Source organism: Octopus bimaculoides, chromosome 16 (assembly GCF_001194135.2).
Source record: "Octopus bimaculoides isolate UCB-OBI-ISO-001 chromosome 16, ASM119413v2, whole genome shotgun sequence".
Classification (NCBI taxonomy): domain Eukaryota; kingdom Metazoa; phylum Mollusca; class Cephalopoda; order Octopoda; family Octopodidae; genus Octopus; species Octopus bimaculoides.
In genome coordinates, this window is record NC_068996.1 from 50084263 (window position 1) to 50097040 (window position 12778).

The 12778-nt window shown below is 33.9% G+C and overlaps 1 protein-coding gene across 1 annotated transcript in view; it reads right to left on the reverse strand.

Annotated features, from left to right (window-relative positions):
- The window catches only part of LOC106875862 (protein cramped-like), a 45345-nt gene that overhangs the window by 29696 nt on the left and 2871 nt on the right, over positions 1–12778 (reverse strand). The window contains exons 3-7 of the mRNA XM_014924163.2: positions 7469–7566; positions 6049–6202; positions 5543–5614; positions 4764–4812; positions 2170–2255 (exon numbers count right to left, since the gene is read on the reverse strand). Of these exons, the coding sequence (XP_014779649.1) occupies positions 2170–2255; positions 4764–4812; positions 5543–5614; positions 6049–6202; positions 7469–7566 (459 nt within the window). The remainder of the gene's footprint in view (positions 1–2169; positions 2256–4763; positions 4813–5542; positions 5615–6048; positions 6203–7468; positions 7567–12778) is intronic.

The following is a 12778-nucleotide window of genomic DNA, read 5'->3' on the forward strand; positions in this document are numbered from 1 at the left end:
AAGCTCTCAATTAATCCAAAATAGATATTGGCAAAATATTTCAAAGGAAATATTTTAAGCAACCAGAATTACTGAGCAGCAAAGTTAATTAAAACTTAAAAATAAATGTAATTATCTCTAAAGGGGAAATCTTCTTGAGCCTAATTAGAAAATATTTTCCTCCCAAGTTAAAAATATTATCAAACCTTCAACAAAAATACTATTACCTTACTCAACTACTCAAAACTTGAAAAAGATTGTTTTTTCAAACATTTGCTAACTAACGAAACTAGAAAAAGCTCTTTCACTAACAACAATGTGTGTGTGTGTGTGTATATATATATATATATATATATATATATGCATATTAAGGTTGGATTTTAAAAGAAAAATCCTATTTCAAATTTGAATTCAGTTTCCTTGGTGTAATGTGCAGTTGCAAACATAACATCAGAAAATGCCAATGAATGAAGAGATGTAACTAAAAAGTTACTATGTATAATATATGCATCTCAATATTTAGGCCTAAATTGTCTTTAAAATACTATATATAACACACAGTGGTGCTCAAACACAAGAGTAGATAATCTACTATGATTCAACAGCATCACCACTTATTGCTGCTTACATGAATGGAATTTGTTGAGCCAGATTTTCTATGGCTGGATGCTCTTCCTGTTGCCAACCCTCATCTTTTTCCAAGTAAGGTAAAATTTCCTTATGGCCAGACATGTTTTCACAGACAACTGGAAATGAATGACACTGCTTGTCTGACAGTGACACTCGTTTACAACTACCAAAGTTGTGTCAATACGCAGGGCATGCAGCACACTCAACAGTGTCAAGTGGTTGGCGTCAGGAAAGGCATCCAGTTGTAGAAACTATGTCAAAGCAGACACTGGAACATGATGCAATCCCTGGGCCCATCAGATCCTGTGAAACTGTCCAACTCATGCCATGAATGTTAAACAATGATGGTGGTGATGATGGTACAGGGTGTCCCAAAGAATATGTATACATACTTTAGCAGCTGATGACTCACTTTTCATTTAATTTTTTAAAAAATTTAATTTATTAGAAATAATGAAGGAAGCCAGACTAACTTTTAAACAAAGAAAGATTTATCCTTATGTACTACTGGACATCTGAAAATGCAGTCAATGTGCAAAGCCAGTTTAGGAGGGGGCTTTAAACAGATCCACCCTTGTACTTACTCTCACTTGAATTAGAGATAAGCTTGAAGTGGGTAGAACTCCAGAACGTCCTCAAGAAATGTTCTGGAAGACTACAAACAGCATGCATCAGGGGGGGCTCACAAAGCAAGAAAAGTTACAAGTGTATTGCTAGAGTTAAAAAAAACCTGTTTGGCAAGCAAGTTGTGAGATAGGAATTTTAAAATCTTAAAGCAATGTCATTGGGAAAGTTACATTCCAAGAATAATCCATGAACTCAAGGAAGATGGTTCAAAACCAAAGAGTTGAGTTTTGTGAATGGTACTTGGCAAGATACACATCCTCCAGTAAAGAGTGTTTGGAGTGGTGAGGTTACATTTAAATTAAATGGTTCAATTAACCATCACAATTGTAGATACTAGGGACTGATAATCTGCACATTCAAAGGAACATCATGTTAACTTACCAGGAGTTACAATTTAGTGTGGTTTGTCATTAAAAGGGCCTATTTTAAGGTTTTGCCAAACAGGTGTATTGAAAGAAGAGGTTCGGTAGAAGCCTTTCAGCATCCAGCAGACTTCACACGAATGGACTTTGTATAAATGTTTTGGGACACCCTGTATGTATTATATAGATATACAACAAACCTCTTTCAGTTTCTGACTACCAAATCAAATCTGTTCACAAGGTTTTGATTGGCATGTGACTTTGGTAGAGGACACTTGGCCAAGGTGCCATGCAGTGAGAATGAACCAGAAACAATGTGGTTGGGAAGCAAACTTCTCTATCACACAGCTGTGCTTGCACCTTAATTTTTCATTTCATGTAATTATTACATAATGAAGCTTTATTGCATTGGGGAAAAACTTTGCAGCCCACTACTGTATATTATAAGCAGCTCTAATTTTAATCTTGATTTTTGTGCAAAAAAAATGTGTATTAAATGTAGAGTTTCACAGTATTTAATTATATGAGTTCTAAGCTAGCATGTATATAAATTTTTACTCTTTTTATTTACCTTCAACATTGTTGATTTTCTTTAATGCATTACAATATGGTGTTCGAATTCTGAAGCTTTTCCTTCGAATTTTTATCAATGTAGATCTAAAATTATAATAAATAACAAAATATGACATAAACATTGTATATTTAAGTACATTGCTTTGAAATGTATTTTATGATCATAATTTACCTTCCTTTTATTGCTTGTGTTTAGCCCTGAGTCAGTTCTGATATATGGTCAGGGACATAATATCTATGACCATCCTGTCATTTTATAAATTGGCACTGACTATACTGACCAATTTAAAAAATTTTTAGCATTTAAACCAGCCATATTGGCCAACATATTGAGATAAATTCAAACTGACCAGATCTAGTCTCTAATACTTACCTTACAATATTATTCTAAAAATAACCATTTACATTGCTGAAATCTCAAAGCTACATGGTAATGCACAACTAATTAAAAACAAATGTGAATAAATAAGCATTATATTCGACAGAGAAATCTGAATGCTAAAAGGTTAAACAGTACAGTGTGATTTGAAGGAAATTTGACTTATTTTAAGTTGCTTGAACAAATACACAGCGGCTTCCCTATTAACATGTTTGTATAAGACGACAAAGACTGCAGAGTCAAAGATGGTGTCAGAAGTAATTAACGGGTTAGAAAGGTACTGACTCAACTGACTGAAAATATAATATAATGATTTAAAATTTTCAATTTCAAAATAATGAAATGAGATTTAAGGATTTCTTTGAAGGAGGGTTTAGTACAAGAAACTGTTTCTAACAAAAACATGTTAGTAATTTTAGATTTGGATTTTCTTAATATTTAATCCTTATTCTATAGAAGCTTATTCTTTAATAAATTTTGTGGGGATAAATTTTTTTTGATCTTTTACAATATAATTTTTATTTTATTTAACCCTTTAGCATTTAAACTGGCCATATCCAGCCCAAATATTCTACATGTTTTACATTAAAACCAGCCAGATCTGGCCTTTCACACCTACCTTACAATGTCATTCTAAGAATAAAGAAGCACATCATCGAAATCTTGAAGCTATGAGATAATGCATGGTTAATTCAAAACAATGTGAATAAATAAGACTGAGTAATCTGAATGCTAATGGATCAATGTAATCATTTATGTTATATTCACTTTAGTTTATATTTAAACAATGTTTTAATTACAAAAATAAAGAACTATGTATCTAACTTATTTAATTCTTTTGAAACATCATTTATTAAGTTGTTTCAGGTGTTCTGTGTTTTAATTTTACAACCAATTAATGCAGGAAACTTAGGACGAAAAAAGAAAAGGTTTTTCTAAAATATGTTATTAAATACATAAAATATTTAACACTTTCATGACAATATTCCTTTTGAAATGCCTTGTTCATGGGTTTTGATTTTTTTCTTAAGTAATCAAAAGTTTTGATGCAGTTTAGGAAATTATCGTTATCATTTGGAGCATATTTTAAAAGATCTTAAAATTTATGAATGAAAGGTTTTAATCTAAATATGAACACTTCAAAACAAGAGAAATCAGAACCAAGGTCTCAGAGAACTAAATGAAAGTATACTGTCTTTATGAGTGAATACAAAAAATATAAAATATTGCAGAAGTGAAGATAGGAAATTATGACAACAATGTACAAATATATACTACTTCATTGTTATATGAGATTTTAATAAGCACTTCTAGTACTACATCTGGTACAAAATAAGGACTAGTGTGCAAAGCAGAATTGTATATTACTCAAAAAATATATGATATCAGTAATCAGATTCAACGGATATTATCCAATCATCGCATTCTTGGTCTACCTCTAGATCTCCTGCCAGTTGGCTCAGCTTCAAGAATCTGTCTTGCACTACTTTCCTGCAACATTCTAATCATATGTCCTAATGCAGAAAAGTAGCAGCTCACCCTGGAAAGGCTCCTTGATCTCTGAGCTAAGCACCCTGACAAGTAATATTACTGCAGAGATCCTACGGATGAACCCCATTTTGATGCTTGTATTTGCAACTGTACTCTTTTTTTTTCAGTCATTACCCCCCAAAACTGATGATCACAGGTGAGCAGAGACACAAAAAAAAAAACAAATTAAAGACAGCAAGTTTGGCATTTACACATAATCTCTCCTCTTCTGGAACTGGTGCTTTACCGTACCATCACCTGCAATTCCAGCTTTCAGTTCAAAGCACGGCTTGAAAGCAAGTCTCCACTTTTGCATATGCAGAACACACCGAGGCATGAAAAGTTGCAGCAGAGACAGTAAAAACGTCCATAGCTAAGTCATGGTTGGACTCTGACTTAAGACTGGCCAATAAAGGATTCTGGCAAACCATTTCCCAACTTTGTAAGAAGAAGCCCTCATCTATAACTGTGATTAAGAACTCATCTGGGGTTCTACTTCTCTCTACAGAGAAGAACATTCTGAGGAAGTAGAGAGAATACTTTTGTTGATCTCTTAATTCCAGTCATGATATAATCTTCTGGTGGGCATGACGTGCATCTAGAGGCAAAGACTAACCTCACAGAGGCTGAAGTCAGAGAGGCAATTAAAGCCAATTTAATTACAAAGGAAAATGACATCTTACCCTTCTTGAATGAATTCATTTAATTTGTGTAGATTTTTATCAGCTCTCACTGTAAATAAAAACAGAGAACTATAATAATCAAATATGAAATATTACCAACCTTCACAGTAGATATTCTAAAGTAAATCTAATTTTTTAAATATATTTTCATTGTTATTCTTCAAATTACGGGAAGTGAATTAGTGGAGTCTTTAGAGCATTGGATAGAATGCCTTGCAGTATTTATTCTAACCCTCTGTGCTCCAAGTTCAAATCCTGTTGAGGTCATCCTTGTCTTTCATCATCTTTGAATTGTGCTTTGGTATGTAACAAGTGTGTTTCTAAATTGCTCTGTTGATAGGCGAAACGTTACCCAACTTACCAGACATTTTAATGCACTTAATGATTATATTAAGTACATTATCCCACCTACCGCAGACACAGCTAATAGTTGAAGACAACTGAGAGGTGTAGCAATAAGACTGAAGCTTCATAAATGCAATGCCACAGTTGGAAACTGTATGGAAGCACATAGAAAGAACAGCTTTTGCTTTGGGAGGTAGATTCAATGTGTGACTCAGTTTAATCCCACCACCTGAGCTCTTGAGCACCTTTAGCAGAGTTTATTCTGTGTCACAAGCTTTTGAGCCAAGTTCCCAATCAAGGATAATTTTCTCCCATCTGTTTTGGAGCACACCTTCCCACCCCCACTCCTACAAAAAAAAAAAAAAAAGTGACGAGTGCTGCCCACCTTCTCCTTGACTAAATCATGAAAAAAATATTTTAAAAAGTATACTTACTCCCTCCAAGCCTTTTTCGCATTTCGCCATAATGTATTAAACCATAAACTTCAAGAGCATGCTTTTTGATACCTGAAGAATAATATTTTAAAAATCCATTGAATTAGTTTAAAAAATTGATTTTTTCTTTCTTTTGGGGGAAATTAATCTATGGGTTTACATGAAACATATTAATACATTTTAAACGAAATGAAGATGAGCATGACACTCCACAGATGCAAGCATGAAAGGGTGGATGTTAAAAGATGATGATTATGATGTGAATGCAAACATAAAAGATATATGAAACAGAATGAATGCCCTTTCTAACACTAACCAGTTTACACCGAGTGCTTTTTACATAGCACCAGCACTTTATACATTGCACTGATACAGGTGCTTCTTATGTGGCACCGGCATGGGTGCTTTTTAAAAATGATATAAGATGAAAGGAAAAAAAAAAGTCATACAAATGACATAGTATTTGAGGGTGTTTTTTACTTGTTTAAATCAAAGAAATAACTCACCGTCTTTCATTTCAATATATTTAGAAATTTTATTCCAAGTTCTATAATAAAAATGGCGGACTTGCTCTTTGTTTTTAATCATCATAGCTAGAGCACCTTTTTTCTTGTATTTTTGAGCAAAATTATTCTGTATAGCATCAAAGTCTCTGCCACACTGAAATCAAAATGATTATTTTCATTACAAACAAAAAACAATTTAATAGAAAAAGAAATGAAAAAAAATATTGTATTTTATTAATATTTAGCAGAAGCACAGAGTGAGTTCGGAACCAAGAGTTTTGTGTGTTAGCACTTACCAAAGTTTGATAAGTGCCAACACATGAAACTGTTGGTCCATGAGTCACTCTGTGTATTTTGTTTTATCTATAGTCAGTGGAACATATTGTGTTGCTTATGGTAAAAGATTGAGATTTTATTTAAATAAAAATAGATGACAAAATTAGTTTGTGGATATTTAAAAAAAAACAATCAACGATTTGGAAAAATTCTTTGCAATAGAATCATGTATGGATGTGATTAAAAGATTTAAATTGAACCATTCAAATGCAATGATACAATAGTACATTATCCCTATTTTGCGGGTGGATAGTGGGGTATATTCTCATATGTCTTTCTGCAATAGGCACAAAGCATGGAATTCTGGGAAAGCAGGGCAGTGCTCGACTGGTATGTATTTTATCAATGCAAAGAGGTTCAGAGAACCTATGCCACTCTACCCTCCAGCAGAATTCTGAACTCTATGTGAAGTTGGGAGAAGTGTTGCAAAGCATTTTGTCCTGCATGCTAACAATCTAGTCAAACTGTCCAACCCCTGCTAGCATGGAAAAACGGGCGTTAAGTGATGATGATGATTTTTCATTTGGCATGGATTGGATGGATCTCAACAGTATCTTATCACTCATCTCCAAAAATTTCATTATCTAGCACAAACAGCAACAGATGAAGCTAGTGATTTTTGTTGTTGGTGTGTTATCCTCACCATCACCCTCATCATTTAACATCTGCCTTCCATGCTGGCATGTGTCGAACAGTTTGACAAGAGCTGGAAAACCAGAGGACTGTGTCAAATTCTAATGACTGCTTTGGCATGGTTTCTACAGCTGGAATGCCCTTCCTAACACCAACACCACTTTATAGAATGTGTACTGTGTGCTTTTTTCTATGTGGCACCAGCACCAGTGAGGTCACCCAGTAACACTAGCAAGACAAAATCTCCCCCTCAACTAAGTAGTTATGTACCTGGTGATGAGATGTTAAGAGTATGAATAGAGGGATAGAAACTGGTGTCCTGCTGTAGAGGAGATACATGACCAACTTGTTTGTTAAAAAAAAAGGGGAGGAGACGAGAGAGAGAAGAGGTAAAAATGTGTTGGGACAAATTTACAAGGATGGGTCAAGTGTATTAGTTTGAATTTCTTACCTCATTTAAAGCTTGGAAAAATGTACTCTTTTCATCAACTGTCCACAATTCCCATTGCCTTTTCTTAGCTTCTGGTGTAGCAGTTTTAACTTCTTTAGCTGAAATTTAACATGCATTATGTTGAATAAATACTATCTTATAAATTAAAAAAAACATTAGAAAATATTTTACCATATATAAATAAAAATGTAGCATTACAATTTGTTCCAACCCCTAGAATTAGCTTTATTACTTCAAAACTCAATGGAAGCACACACAGGTAGTTTGCTTCTTAGAAGTATAGTCGTGGAAAAGATGAGAGTTAAGCAGACTGTAAGAAAGCTCTGTCACTTTTATGGTACTTCTCATCTGTATCTTAATCCTTCACAACATTCAGATCATTCTGTCAAATGTAATGTTCATTTATTCACAGTGTCCTGAATTAATCCTGCATTGTCTCATAGCTTTGAGATTTCAATGGTGTGACTGTTTAGTTTTAGAATGACATTGTAAGGTAGGTGTGAGGGCCCAGATCTGGCCAGTTTTTACCATCAAACAAGAAGAATATTTTGGCTAGATATGACCAGAGAAAGAGGCTGGATCTGGCTACCCTGAACATAAAACAAGGTAGAATATTTGGGCCAGATATTTTGGGATAAACGCTTCAGGGCTAAAGATAGTTTCAACAAAGTCTGAATAAGTTAGCTTTGTAATATCCACAGATAAAATATGAAAAAGTTAGAAAATACATATAGTATGTAAAACAAATAAGGAAGGTAACAACTTGTAAAATAATGCCAATAAGATGCTTTTGGTGAAGGTAGGTGGCTAAGTGGTTACAGTTTTCAGCTCAAGATTGTTAGATCAGGAGTTTGATAGCTGGCAGTGCATTATGTCCATGAGCAAGATGCTTTATTACATATTACACCTGTCCACTCAGCTGGTGCAAAAATGAGTTGTACCTGTAATTCAAAGAGCCAGCCTTGTAACATTCTGTGTCACACTCAATTTCCCTGAGAACTAGGTTATAAGTATGCTCAGCCATTTACATTTTAATTTCATGAGCAAGCTGTTCCATTAATCAGATCAACTGGAACCCACATCATCGTACCTGATGGAGTGCCAGATTTTCTAAAGATGCTTTTTATCCAACTCATGCAAACGTGAAAAAGTAGACATAAAAACAAACAAACAACTAGCACTACAAAAGTTCACTTTCCAAGATAATGAGTCTTTTATCAGATGCAAAGCACAAATAACATACATACGTCAGTTTAGTGTGGCACAGGGATAAAGAGATCAAACAGATTGTGAAAAAAATATTTTATGAACCAAAACACGTTTAATCAAAGATATGTCCTAAATACTGCTCATATATATATATATATATATTTTCATGATGCAGCTTGTTATTTGATTCAAGTAGGAGTACTTTGTAGTCACAGACATTTTCACAATGGCCATTCAGGTTATGACATGTTTTTGTTTTGCAGGGAAGGAACAAATCTTTACATAAAAAAAAGATTCTTGTGTGTTTAAATGTAGCAAAGATTTTTGGTAAAAAAAGGAGAGTTACTAGTTCAATCTGATTTTTGATAAACTGGCAGTGAAATTCAATTAAAACTTTCACTCATTGATTCTAATATTAATTTAGCACCATTTGTATATATTTCTGAGACTTATAATTAACGAAGTAGTTAATGAAATTGGTGATAGATTGATATGCAAAATTAACTATCATGAAGATGAAAAGTAGGCAAGTTGAGGAGATGGCGAGTCATTAAAAGTATCAGCCGGTGTAAACAACAAAAGCAGCTGACAGCTACATGTTATATATGAAAGGGCAATCCCTCCTGGATGGAAAAGTGTTGCATGTTAACTCTAGACATGATCAAGAAAAGTGGTGCTATGTCATTCTGTGGAGAATGTCTAAATCAGTGCTGGCATGGAAACTAAAATGGATATTTCTCTCACAGAATATAGATAGTAGTGCAATCTGAGAATTATAGAATTAAAAAGAAGCAACCTTCTTTTTTTTTTTTACTAATCTTTTTAAGATTATATTTCTAATGAAGTACACTGATTATGTACTTCAATTAATTTTGAAAATAATTTGGAAGTTTTAATAAAATTAAAATAACTCTTGCTTATTTAACAATCTGGTGTTTGTAATATAACTTAAAGGGTTCTTTCATCAAATTAAGACAGAAGGGTTTATTGTAAACCATCATCATTTGATATCCATTTTCCATGGAAAATGCTAACATCAGTGCAAATATAAAATATCAATTTACAAAACAGGAAATTCTATGTGAAAGAACTAGAGGCTGTCTTAAATGAGTTGGTATGAGACAGGTTCAGATGTCAACCACTAAAAGGTGCTGCTAGACAGTCCAAAAGAGTCACAGGTAAATTTGTAATAAATATTATTAACTTTCTCACTTGTTTTGAACATAAACAACAACCACCACCATAGATCAATCATCATCATCATCACCATTATTTTAACATCCACTTTTCCATGCTTACATGAGTTGGATGGAATTTATTGAGGCAGATTTTCTACAGCTGCATGCACTTCCTGTCACCAACCCTCACTCATCAGTTCCCACAAAATATTGGAAATGAATGGCAACTGCTTTTATGACAGTGACACTCATTACTACTGTGTCAAGACAAGAACACTAACATAAACGCATACACTCAACACATACATGTGTACATATATATATATATATATATATATATATATATATATATTATATATTTTGGGTTTCTTTCAGTTCCTGTCTACCAAAGATACTCACAAGATTTAGGACAGCCTGGGGTTATAACAGAAGACACTTGTGCAAGGTACCATGCAGTGGGATTGAGCTGCAACTATGAGGATGGGAAACAAACTTCTTTATCACAGAGCCACACAAGGACTTGTAGAGGGGAATCTGGTGTTTATGTTGTATAAGCATGTCACAATACATTTGCAAGACTAAACAATAACAAAGTAAATTTCTTTCTTGTTTTTTTTTTTACTAGAAAAATAGAAGCTACAAAAATATTGAACTCTGAAAAAGTTTTTGATTGGAACTGTCAGACTTATTTAAAAACATGAAAAGATAATGTCAAAAATAAACTTTTATATAAAAATAAGTTAAATCAGTGCTTTATTTTAGCATTGAAGTCACTTGAATTTCGGCTGAACCAAATAAATCAGGTGATGATTGTTATGAAAACAGTTCAGAATTTATCTTTACTTTTTATAAATAAATAATTGTGTGCCAGTACTGCTGGACTGGCCCTTGTGCAGGTGGCACGTAAAAGCACCCACTACACTCTTGGAGTGGTTGGCGTTAGGAAGGGCATCCAGCTGTAGAAACTCTGCCAAATCAGCACCAGTCCTCAGTCAAATCGTCCAACCCATGCTAGCATGGAAAGCGGACGTTAAACGATGATGATGATGATGATGAATGCTAGCAATAAATAATTGTATAATGCCAGAGGAAGAAATTAGTCAGTACCATTAACAACAGTACTTGACTAGTACTTTATTTCATTAACCATGGTGGCATGAAAGGCAAAGTCAATCTCAGCTAAACTTCAGAGTGTAAAAGAGATGGAAGAAATACCACAAGGTATTTAGTCTGATGCTCTGGTGATTCCAGCCATGCACCACCCTACTTTTCATAAATAGTTCTTACAAATTTTAGAAATTCTGAGGGGAGAAGTCGATTACATTGACCCACCAGAACTCAATTGGTGCTTATTTTATCGACCTCGAAAGGGTGAAAGGCAAAGTCGACCTCGGCGGAATTTGAACTCAGAACATAAAAACCAGAAGAAATGCTGCTAAGCATTTCGTTTGACACTGTAATGATTCTGCTAACAAATTCGAAGAATGGGGAAACAAATTAATTCAACCAAAATAAAGACACTAAGCATTCTTTAACACCTGTTGTTGTTGTTATTATTATAGAAGTTTACTACCCGGCCGAGGTAGAGAATACGTAACCCTAACCCTAAACACCGGGTGTACGTATTTACTTTCGCCTACTACCCAACATCAGCACTGATTGAACGGATCTATAATCAAAGCTATCCCAACTACGACCATCTAGTCTTAGTGTATAACAAGCACAGCATTATCCAACGTGTCAATTTTTTAAAAATTTACGAAGACATTGATAGAAATTTGGCTGCTATTTCTAGCAGATTGAGCGACCGCTTAGTAAGAATAATCAAAAAGGTCCAAGAGAGTCTCTACACGGTCATTTGAGTTGGTAGAAATAGCAGCCAAATATCCACTCAAATCATACTCTACCGCTTAAAGAAAACAAAAAGGACCTCCTAAATAATGTAGTTTTATATATACTACAGGGGAAACATTACGGGAAAAAAAAACCCAGAACGGATGATCACAATTGGAATGTCTTAGATCATAAATCTGTTAGGACAGAGTTAGTCTATGTTTAAATAAATAAGAGCGAGTGCTGAATAATACATTTTTATGTTTTAAGAGGGTGTCTCCACGTTTTTATATCGAGTGGATCGACCAAGAAAAATAACTACAATCTCGATAACATACACACGTGTAGGTTATCGAGTTTTCAGTTGGAAAACAAATAATTATTAAACATCGAAAATAAAACTGTATATTTCTTAGAGTTGGACAGATTTTTTTTGAATTATTGAATCTATCAGTTTCTACATAAACACAGATATAGGTGAAAGAAACAAATAAAAACGCATGTACACCGGTTTCGGCGAGTTTTTCGATTGTTCCGTCAAACTAACACAACTACATGCTCGTCGAATTTAATACGTAACTGGCTGAATATCCCACAGACACGTGTTCTCTTGACGTCAATCAACAAGCAGATTCATAGTGATACAGTTTGTATGGCAAGGCTTTACAGGTACACTTTATATCCGACGGGCTTTTACCACCGGTATATTATGTCTGTTCAAATTCGCTCACGTTAAATACTTGGGTCGAACCGAAGCCTTATAATAACTAACAATTGCTCAAGATACTAAGCAGTGAGATCGAAACCTGAACCTCGTGATTCCGAAGAAAACTTCTTAACCATTCAGCCACGCTGCATGCACATATATATCTAATTACATATATATATCTAATTACATATATATATCTAATTACATATATATATCTGTAAAAATATGTGACACTTATTTTTACAGATAAATTCCTCTATTTACATGATATCGAGGTTTCTTTCTTTCGTCTGTTGTCCTTTCTATCAATATATATATATATATATGCATGTATGTATATATATATATGCATGTATGTATATATATATATGCATGTATGTA